Here is an 11,355-nt window from a genome sequence, read left to right on the forward strand (position 1 = left end):
AGGTGAATCTCTCCTGGTCTCAGGGCAGAAGTCGTATTTTTCTGTTTTAAGGCAACGTAGTAGGATAAAAGGGAGTCAACTGTCTCCTTTGGTCTTAGGGCAGAAGTTGTTTTGTAGGATTTTCCTCATGGCTGTTTAATCTGCAGGGCAGAGACCATTGTTTCCCACAATTGTGTCTGAGGGCAGGTGAATCTCTCCTGGTCTCAGGGCAGAAGTTGTCTGAGGGCAGATGAATCCCTCCTGGTCTCAGGGCAGAAGTTGTCTGAGGGCAGATGAATCCCTCCTGGTCTCAGGGCAGAAGTTGTCTGAGGGCAGGTGAATCCCTCCTGGTCTCAGGGCAGAAGTCGTATTGTTCTGTTCTCAGGGCAATGTAGTTGGACAAAAGGGAGTCAACTGTCTCCTCTGGTCTCAGGGCAGAAGTTTAATTTTAAATCCAACTGAACCATAAGAACACAAAAAAAAAATTGCGTCACGTTATTGACCCTGCCATCAACCTCAGCTGTACTTTCTTTTTTGTGATAATAAGCAAATGTTAGCAATAGAAGTTAAACATGGTAAATGTTAAACCTGTTCATCAGCATTGTTATTGTGAGTATGTTAGCATGCCGACATTAGCATTTACCTCAAAGCATCGCTGTGCCTATGAACAGCCTCACAGAGCTGCTTGCATGACTGTAGGCTCTTATACTGCATTCCACATTGCATGCTTTTCCTTTTTACTTTCAGTGTGTACTCCAGCTGCCCTTAAATTTACTTTTTCATGCAGTATGCTTTTAGTCTAGACCTCGGCTGATGTGTTTTTTCAGCCCCGATACCGATACTGATTTGAATAGCCAGAAAAAACATGCTTTTAAAATGCCGGATGCAGTAGGACATGACTTGGTAAATGGACTTGCATTTACACAGCAGTAGTCTACCAACTACTCAAGCACTTTACAACACGTGTCACATTCACCCATTTACGCACCCACTCAGGCACTGATGGCAGAGGCTGTCAAACAACGTCTTATCTGCCCATCAGGAGTGATACAGCACTACCAATCCAAAGCACCCCATTTTATCTTTAGGCTCTGTCATTCACAAACACTCACACATCGATGGAACAGCCATCGGCAGCATTTTGGGGTTCAGCATCATGCCCACGTGCAAAAGGGATCCAAATGGACAACACGCTTTACCTCCTTAGCCACATCCTGGAATTTTTAGAATACTGAGTTTGACTCAGTATGGATTTGGTTGCACTAAATATTTTTCTGATGTACTGAATAGTATGGTATTGTGGGTATGAGGCCGCAACCTTTGTCTTTATTTTCATCCCATCCTCTACCATCAGCCCTAGCCTTGCTAGAATCCAGCAACTGTTTTCAAGGTAGCCCCTGAAATCATAACCACACTCGAGTTGAGTTTCTTTTTGGAATAACTGTTGTTTAAGCTTCTTTACATGGTGGAATTTGTCAAGGAGCTGCAGTGACGCACACTCTCATGCATGCAGAGGAGCTGAGCGTATTTACACCTATGCAGAAGCCTCCTTATCTTATGCTTATTTTGCTAATCCAATCAGTTTAGCAGGCATGCAGTTGTGTTACAGCTTTGAAAAGCTGACTTCAAACAGGGCCATGCATTGGAAAAGGGAGAAAAGGGAGGGGAGAAGAGGTTTTGGGTCATCTATTCTGGAGGAAGCGGGCTGAATCAGGGCATGGCGGCTCCATGGTTAACCTACTTCGATTTATCTCCTTGTTTCGGGATTTTCTCAACCACAGTTTTTCTCTTTCTGTGACTGCCAGTGTTTTTCATTCCCTGTATGTTCTGTGAATGAGAGTGGAAAAGAGAAATGTGGGTTACTACTCAAATTAGAAAATTGTCTCCTGTGTGGAATGAAGGCTTCTTTTTTTATTATTAAAAGGGTGAAAAAATGGGAACACCATCATCACAGACTACCTCAGAAACTATCCCAGAAATAACTACCGTTGTATTAGTACCCAAAGGGCTTCAGAGCTGCACTATTAATATATTTATACTTACTTTGCTGCAATTGGAGTCTTTATATATCTCCTCCTCTTAGTCATTTGAGGGATGCACTTCAGAATCTACCAGAATGATGCAGCCATTTTAACCTGTTTGCACAAAAGCATCTGCCAAATATTTGGGTCACTAAAAAATCGATGTTGTTTCTATAAAAGTATATCAGAAATAGAGCTCCCATTCAACAATTAGATGTGTTAATCATTTTGTTGCCTGTAGAGCAACTCAGTGCAGCACTTGTCCCTGCAGGTCGTGGTAATTTTATTTAGAGGCTGTGTCATTTGGGTGAAAATGACTCACAGCAGGATCACTGTGATTCAAATGGCTTTTTGGTGCATTTTTGCCCTTGGGTGGGCAGGAAAATGCATACCACCCGCAACTGAAGCTGCAGAGGTAAGATTTATGTAAATAGACTTGTGTTTAATCAGCCTGAGTCACAAACAGTGGATGAAGCAGTTAATTTTAATATCAGTGCCTGAAGATAAACTGCCATCATCAGCCAAAGCCAATTAAAGATGTTCAATGTCGATTTGCAGGAAAGATATGGATTAAAGTGCCCTGTCAAACTGTAGTTACAGTCATTAGGACAGCTAATGACACATGCGAGGACAGACCAATTACAGGGGCGGATATCCAAAATTTTTCCAATTATGGGTATTTTTGTTTTTGGGGTCTAACTGCCGATACAATGATAGCCTATCAACACTGAATAATCTGAATCTGCAAAGAAACTATTAATCAAATTCATTATATAAATGTAATGGGGTAAAAAGTACATTTGCTTCCAAAATGCAAAATGTGGGGAAGCAGAAGTATACAGTGGCCGAAAATGGAAAAGTACAAGTACCTCAAAATTGTTCTTCAGTGCAGTACTTAAATTGTAGTTGGTTGTATTCTATCACTTGTTATTCAAACTTGTTACACTAAAATTTGTATTTCCACTGCAAACATAGGTTAACAGTCTCCTAGATTACTGATAAACAGTAGTGGTCCTGAAGAATGATCACAAGACACAGGACAATATCTCACCTTTGATTACAGATAGGAGAGAAACATATCATGCAATATGATAAAAAATAAAAAACTACAGTGGTTACCAACATGTATAAATACATGTGATAAAAGCTTCATTCTCCCCAGTCACTATCAACTGATAGAAGACTTTCTGTTTCCTTGGGGCCATGAAAAACTTTCAAGGCACATTTTAACAAAAGTATTGAAAATCCATCCTCTACCTATTAAAATTTTCCTTTTCATGCAGTCATGAATGCAGACTGCAGTGTCCCAGCCTCCTTTGCTGTGATTGCATTTTTTGCGAGTTTTCTTTTGTGCTGCTCTGTTATGAGCGTGTTGCAAGACTCAAGCTTTGCCTGTTACACCAAAGGTCGTGCTCACTGTGTGGATAATTGGCATGGCCTTTCCACAGAGCCAGAGGGTGATGGTGAGGATGTGGTTTCACCGTATGCAATAGTATTGATGGTATGAGTCGAGTGCTTGTCTCCTATGACACCAGAAAGCATCAGCACTCTTATGGGACTCGGTGGAAAACAATTATCAACTCATGCAGTCAACAAGGTACATCTAATCACTCAAGCACTTTCAACACCTGCTGAACACCTGCAAACACGCTCTCATTTGTTCTTAAACCCCCACTGACAAGACAAGGAACGGAACAAAGATTTAAGAAGACCTTGTTTACTGTGTTTCATCACCATAGTAACAAGACTATCCTTTCAAAATCCTACTCAGCGGCGATGTGTTGACTTTGAAAGCCTTGCTACTCTGCCAAACAATATCAAGATCTTAAGAGGCACTCTGAGTCTGATCGATGCTTTAATCCGCACTCTGTACCGTAAATTACATTTTACAAAGGAAAGACATATATAACATCAACAGGCAAGATGGTTATGGATGTAAGAGACACTGTCAGCTGTCGAGGCATGTGTTTGTTTTGTGTGAAGCAGCGTGCAGCATCTATACTTTCACAGAGCTTGCAAGTCAGCTATTGTACCATAGGTTAATGTATGGGACCTAAAAAGGAAGAGCAACAGCAAGTGGAGGAAGCCTGAGGCTGCAAGCCAAGAGAATGACCTTCGGCAGAGCAGAGAAAAGCACAGCAGTGGAGATACTGTCCAAACTCAAACTGACAAGCTGTTACAGAGCTTAGCTACAGATTTGAAATGGACTCTGCCTTGCTCTACTGGAGCAGAAAAAAAAAATAATTAACACAAAAAGGAGCCATTTAGCAGAACTCCTGAAACAAAATGGAGCTTTTACATTCTGAAACCCTCTCATTTTAACAACAACAGTTACATTCAGGTAGACAACCAGCAGTGTATTTGCATTGTGGAGATATGTGAAATGAACATATTTGATTATTTCTGTCATTTATTCTGTCTTCTACTGTGGTTGTTTTATGCACTATGCGGTTTTGCTAGTGTTTTTGATATTTACACAACAGCGACATCTTATAATTATTGCTAGTTTGGGCTCATTTTCTTTTGTCTGTAGCCGACAGTCTCCACCTGGAAACTTCACATAACTGAATAATCATTCAAGTATTTCTTTAAGCGAGAACCCCAAAGGACTCTTTCTCTCCTTTGTGCCATGTGAAGTCAAGATTTGTATTTTTCATGGTTTCTGGCATTTTATATGTAACTGGGTGACAGCCTTTGTACTACAGCCAGTTTATAGAAATACGAAAAACTCTGTGAGAATATAACTGTGAGAATATATTATCCGCTAAATATCAAGCAAGGCCTCTACACCTAGCTTAGCTTAGCTATCTAATGTTCAAAGCCTTACCTTCGATATGTCTTCTTCTACGATTACGGTTTCACATCTCCGTTAGTGTCCAACAACAGAAGAAGAGGAGAGGTTTTTTTTTTTTTTTTAATTTATTTTTATTTATTATATTTGACCAATTTTCACTATTCACTAAAATCCATCATATTATTCGTATAATATTAAAGCTAAGTTAATATTTAGTTCCCCTCAATATTAGATCCATCGGCCGCCTACTACGATGTTAACGGTCGATATTCAACTTAACTTTATTGATACTTTTTGCTTTTGACAGCTAAACGCTGCTAGCTTCAACTTCCGGTAAATTAAGCTAGTGGTAACTTGTTTCATCATGTGTCCCGTCAGGTATGTTTAATTGAAACCATTGAGGTTTTCGTTCATTTCGTTTTGAAACTTATTTTATTACGAGCAAATACGTATAAACTCAGATAAACGCCATCCTACGTTTCTTTACAAACCTATCGTTATAGACTAGGTGGAGTGAGTGGCCCAATTAACTCAATCATCTTTCCCTGTAGTGTAAATGTTCATGAGACTATAAATCCAACTGCTGCTCAACAGAGTTGAACAGATTTGACAGCTGATGATACTCGTCTACATTGTGTTCAAAAGTCTCATCCACCCCCAAATGTGCCATGTTTTCTGTGACTCAGCCATTACTCATGTGCATCCTTTGTTCATATTTAATGAGCTCCCAACATGTTCAGCAAATGTCACCCAATACGTGAAGCCAAAGCCAGCACAAAAGGTGGATGCTGGAGGAGAACAGCTGTTTTGAGTTTGCCAACAATGAGACGCTCTGTCAGCTGCAATTAAATGAGACTGAACAAACAAATCTTAGCTCTGAAGTGACGCCTCTCCAGCAGCTGCTGGTGGGCAAACCTCCAGCAGTGTTTATATCTCAACACTCAAAAGGTGAAAAAAAGCACTAAAATATACCACTTTGATCAAAATGTAACTCATTTTATTGGGTCTTACAAATTATTTTACAAAATAAGCATTTCACTTAAGACAGTTGTCTTCAAAAAGTAGAATTCACACTGTAATTCTCAAAAGTGCCATTCAAATAATTACTTTGAAATTATTTTAATGTATGTCAGCTACATTACACATCAAACCAAAGAGACCCACATTTTCTAATTCCTCAGAAATAAAGAAAAACAGCAACTTTAAATGCCTCCGCACATTACAGGACGTTCAAACTTAACAGTCAAAATACACAGCTGGCCTTTTAAACCTCGGGCTCCTCTAAAGGACGAGGCTTTTTGATACCAAACAGATTGCGCAGGTTGACTTCTGGGTCAACGTAATGAGGGATCTTGCGTTCATTGAAGAGGCCTGAGAGGTTGGTTTCCACTTTGGCACGTCGGGAGATCCGCATGCGCAGGGTGAAGAGGCGACGCAAGTCTTCCTCCACAAAGGGCAGATGATGTCCATCCAAACGCTTCTGCCAGGACTTCTTAGGTCGCTGACGTTTCTGTTGGCACAAGAAAAAACATTTAGGAGAGGAGTTTCATACTGGCTGTGTCGCCACTAATCATTTGAGAGCACTTTAAAAGTAGTAATTTGATCTGCTTGGCCATGACATCAAGTAAACCCCAACTCTTTCAAGCTGACTGTTCCCTTTACACAAGGGAGTCAGCTTTCATCAGGTTTAAAGAGCAATCCAAAATCAATAGTTCCCCTGCTCAGATAGCTTCAGCTCACTGCTGTGTGGTGCCTATAGTCCAGAGCTGCACTGTGGCATACAGGACATCAGACTTACCTTCAGAGAGGTGGCGCTTGTGTCATGACGAAGCAGGTGTCTGGTCAGACTCTCCTGTGGAAGAGAACAAAGCTGCATGTAATGGACAATTTGAAACTTTGCTCAAGACAAAGCAGCAGTAAATGCACAGAAATCAAATCACTCAAATGTTAACGCTCAATTATTAAACTACTTAAGATTTGGCAGCAATTTCTTGGCGTAAACTGTCAATTGAAATATTAATGGAGTTTTAAATTAAAATGGCATTCACAAGGGAATTAAAGTGAGTCTTTGGATGCAAGGAAATTCTGATTGGATATGTAAACACAAGGAGTGTTTCTTACCCGCATAGCAAACATGCGAGGGCAGTCAGGGAAGGCGCATCTGTATTTGAAGAGCTCGAGGTGCACCTTGCGGATGTGGTGCTGCAGGTTAAAGGTTGTAGAGAAGTAGGCCTGGCAGTCTTCCCTGGGACAAACTAGCACAGGCTTATGGGAAGAGTGGATCCGCCTGTGCCTCCGCAGAGCATCCGCCTTGCGGAAAGCCTTCTTGCACACCTGGCACGTGAACACAGCTACGACACATTTTCACAAAGTTAAAAACAAACCATTTGATTTGGCAGTTTTGTAGGACGACCACAACCTGTTTACCTGGATGTTTGGCCATGTGCTTCTGAAGTTTCCCCCAGGTGTTTTCATGCACCTGGCAAGTAGCGTGAGGGCAGCGGTAACCTACAGGAACCAAACAACGCCAGTTAGTCTAGCAGGAAATCAAAGGATTGTCACCCGTTGGCCCCCTTCTGAGACCCTTTGACGAACCATATACCATGCATGTAATTTGCCCTGATAGGATTTTCTTGAATGCAAGGATAGGTTAAAAGCAAACATAGCCACAGCCCTCATTTAATGATTAAATTTTACGGGGATGGAAGATGAAAGGACCCCTACTAAGATGGAAATAGACCAACCGGCGTGCTTCTTCTCATGAGCTTTGCGGGCGACGTGGGAGTCCAACGTGGCGGCACATCCGTCCTTCGAACACCTAAGTACCCCACAGGGGACAGGCAGGAGGTAAGAATAAAATTAACCAAGTCACTGGGGCCACACCCACTCAGCCTGTAACCACCAATTTATCTCCTGCTAGAGCCTGTACTCTGCATCCAAGATCTGATTAATTAAAATAAATCTTCTGGCTCTGGTGGTACATTATTAACTCGCAGGACAAAGTTACACATTCTGATTTTTACACCACAGGACTTTGAAAATGCATACTTGAACTTGGCAGACACTTGATGCTGTTGTAAGTGCAGTTTATACACTCTGCGTTTTTTGAAGGTCAGGGCGCAGTTTGGCTGACTGCACTGTGGAGGAGAAACGCATCCAAGTGGTTAACAGTGCAGCAGACTCGTGAAGTGGTTCAACATCACAAGCAGTCACTGTCAGGAGATGGAATTTGGTACAAAGCGGCACTTTGGCGCCATCTTGTGGACACATCTGTAGCAACACAAACCTTGAAGTACTTGTTCTTGTCTCCGTGGCTGTAACGCACATGTCTGTTCAGCTTCCCCGCATTGAAGAAACTCTGCGTGCAGCTCGCGAGCTTACACCTGCGGAGAGGAAAGTCAGAAATAGGTGGTGTTGGCTCAGAGGAGCGACAGCAGACTACTAATGAGACGTGTGACGCACCTGAACAGCTTCACCCCTCTGTGCTGAAGCATGTGGCGGCTCAGGTGGGATTTCCTTGTGAAGCGACGCTCACAGCCGGCAATGGTGCACTGACACGGACGCTGTGGACGTTTGGTAACCGTTTAACACTTTCAGCTTTCAAGCATTTGACGTGCTTTTAAAATGTTTTAAATGAATGTTGAACTTTTTGCTCACCGCTCCGGTGTGCACGGTCTCGTGCTCCTTCAGCCTCCACTGTCGGGTGAAAGTCGCGCCGCAGTTCGCCTGAGCGCAGTTGAAGAGCTGCTGCGGCGGACCGCCGACAGGTTTCCGACCGCTCGTTCCGTTCATTTAGCCTCGATATGTGAACACTCCTCCAACGAAAATATCTAATGGAAAGGCCGCCGCTTTTGTCAGCCCGTTTTATAGCCTCTTGAACGATCCTTAATTGGTTAATTGGCAGCTCGGGGTCATCAGGCGGTGAGTCAGGCTGCGCCCGCAGTGTTCCCTCGTTCAACACTGCTATACTCAAGAAGTAAAGCTGCAACTCATTACCCTAATTGCCCTCATGCTCAGCTGTGTGCAAACAACACGGGCAAGTCAGCACATGTACCAGCCACTCAGAGCCAGACAGTTGCTGCCTGTCAGTGCACTTTTTTAGGAAAGTGATACACTGTTAAATAGGATAGTTTGCAGGGGATAGGATTTTGCTCCTCTGACCAGAAGGGAAGTGGCTGGATCTCCCTTCTCCAGAAAGTAAGATTAGTAAGATTATACCTGACTATCCAGTGGAAGTCTGTTTCCAAAAGTGATCACTACACCTGTAAAGAAATCCAGATTTGTCCTTTCTCTGTGTCACTTGATGCAGTTGCAAATAAAAACAGCACTTTTTGAAACTTCAAATGTGATACAGCTGTTTGCACAGTAGAGGGTACTGTGTGTCTGTCTCCCAACGCTGTGGCACATACTGTGCACTGTTCACATTTGTTTTTATAAAAGATACCTGAAATGATTAAGCCCCATTGTTCATCCCCCTCTGTTCAGTTTTACATGTATGATTTAGTGGGGAAATAGAAGGACCGCATACATCAAACTTCTGGCAAAGCTGTCTGAGAAGACTCTCTGACTCCTCAGTTCTCACAGTTTTTGTTACTCAGCTGTACCATCACTGAATATGTAATTGACTGCATCAGCGTTGTGTCATCAGCAGCCACTCTTATGTTTATCACATGAAGAAAGGGAGATGTCGATGGTGATGTTTGAGATGAACAGTAGAAAGGCCGCTCAGTGCTGACCTGATGTGTTTTTGACGTCAGCCTTCCTATTTTCACAGAGGAGGAACAGGACGAGCACATATTTGGCCCTTGATGCTGCACTACTCCTCCTCCTCCTCCTCCTCCTCCTCCTCTCCTCCTCCATCTCTTGCTCCCTGTACGTCTCAAAGGGGGGGAGATGAAATATTCAGAGGGGGCTGTCAGTGCACAATGTGCCTCCATTAGCGGGATGTGTTGCAGGATGTGCTGCTGGAAGACTTAACTGCATCAAGGAAGCTAACCTCGCAGGTCACAGTCCTGAGAGAGCAGAGCAAAGAGCACTGCTGGTCTCCAGTTTCCGTGTGTGATTGATCCGTATTTATGGCTCCCAATAAGAAACCATAGATTTCATGCTGGCACACTGTCTTGTAGAATTAAATTCATTCATCACACCTGTCAAGTTCACCTAAATCACTACAGTACTATTGATAAGTGTTGCCAGTGTCAAATCAGGTGTGTTTTGGAGTATTTCAGTTTTCTAAAAATATCAATCAATATGTTTTCATTTTATTGAGGTCACCAGTGATGGAGATGATGTTATATGCTGTAACTGCTGTGTGATGCTTGCTTCAGATACCTGACAAACTTCTTTATCTGTCGCACTAAACACTAAAACAGTCTCATTTCTGAATTCCCTCATGGAGAGAAGACGTCAAACAGTCTTGTTACATTTGCCACTCGCATTTTTTTCTAAAGCCAGTGGATCCTTAAAGGATAAGTTGACCCAAAAATTAAAATTCACTCATATAGTCACCCTCATGCTGAGAAGTAAGAGAAACTAGAGCTGGAAAGTAGGGTGAAGTTTAATAGTTCACAAAACATTTCTGGAGCGTCACAGTAAAGCAGTGTTGCAGCATTCTCCAAAACAAATGGGGACTTCTTTTAAAATGTGAAAAACATAAAATGTCTGGTTGTCCGGCGTATTCCAAGTCTTCAGAGGCCCCAAGATCCCATATTGATTTGCTAAGGCATTATTTACACCTATGACACACGGTCGAGCTTGTGCACCCGCTTCAGACAGCATGGAAACACTTTTAGCTTTGCAGCTACAGTAAAGATTTCAGTTTAAACCGGTGTAAATAACATCATTTCCAACTGTTTTCAAAATCAATTTGGGATCTCAGGTCTGCCGAAGACTTGGATGACAACAGGACGAGTGGTGTGGAGCCATTTTTTGCTTTCTTTCTGTTGTTTTTTTACATTTTAAAACAAGCCCCGTCTACGTCAGTTGTTCAGAAGAACCCTGCGATGCTGTTTGACTGTGAAGCTCCAGAAGCGTTTAGTGGAAACTTCAGCTGTCTTTCCAATACACTTGAGCATGAGATGATGAACACATTTTCATTTATTGGATGGACTAAAAGCTTCCATGTGAGGGAAACCAAATGTCAAACTGTTGCATTAAGTGGAAGCCAGGAAATCTGCCTTTCTTCAGTCAACACAAAGGTTTTAAATGCAAATCAGGTCAGTTTAATGAGAGTAAGACCTATAATTACTCGGATGTAAGCTTTTATTTTATCCAAGCAAATGTAGGTTTTATTTTCAGTTGAAGGAAACTGAAGCAACATTAATGACGATCAGCTGTATTTATCAGGATGTTTCCTTCATCCTCAGCAGACCTGCAGTCTTCATGTCACCGTATTCAGAGATTCTCCGCCATTCATACGCCTATATCGACATAATGGATAAAGTGATGCACCCTGGTCGTCTTAATGTCTTTCCTCCGGCCGTGCGCTTCAGCCGCCGGGCTGTCGCATCCTCTCCCTGCGCGGAGAGCTGCCTGGCAACGGGAGGGGGGAGGCTGCTCGGG

General features: G+C 42.5%; 1 protein-coding gene across 1 annotated transcript; it reads right to left on the reverse strand.

Moving 5' to 3' along the window:
* Nucleotides 1-5,769: 5,769 nt before the first annotated feature.
* Nucleotides 5,770-8,685, reverse strand: 42sp43 (P43 5S RNA-binding protein). Its single transcript, XM_084371654.1, has 9 exons — nucleotides 8,452-8,685; nucleotides 8,257-8,357; nucleotides 8,081-8,177; nucleotides 7,843-7,931; nucleotides 7,539-7,612; nucleotides 7,222-7,302; nucleotides 6,916-7,145; nucleotides 6,593-6,646; nucleotides 5,770-6,304 (listed from the first exon to the last, which is right to left on the reverse strand). Exons 1-9 carry the CDS (start codon nucleotides 8,584-8,586, stop codon nucleotides 6,059-6,061), a joined length of 1,107 nt encoding a protein of 368 aa, XP_084227780.1. The 5' UTR covers nucleotides 8,587-8,685; the 3' UTR covers nucleotides 5,770-6,058.
* Nucleotides 8,686-11,355: the final 2,670 nt, after the last annotated feature.

Source organism: Pagrus pagrus (assembly GCF_965226575.1).
Source record: "Pagrus pagrus genome assembly, chromosome: 13".
Lineage (NCBI taxonomy): Eukaryota > Metazoa > Chordata > Actinopteri > Spariformes > Sparidae > Pagrus > Pagrus pagrus.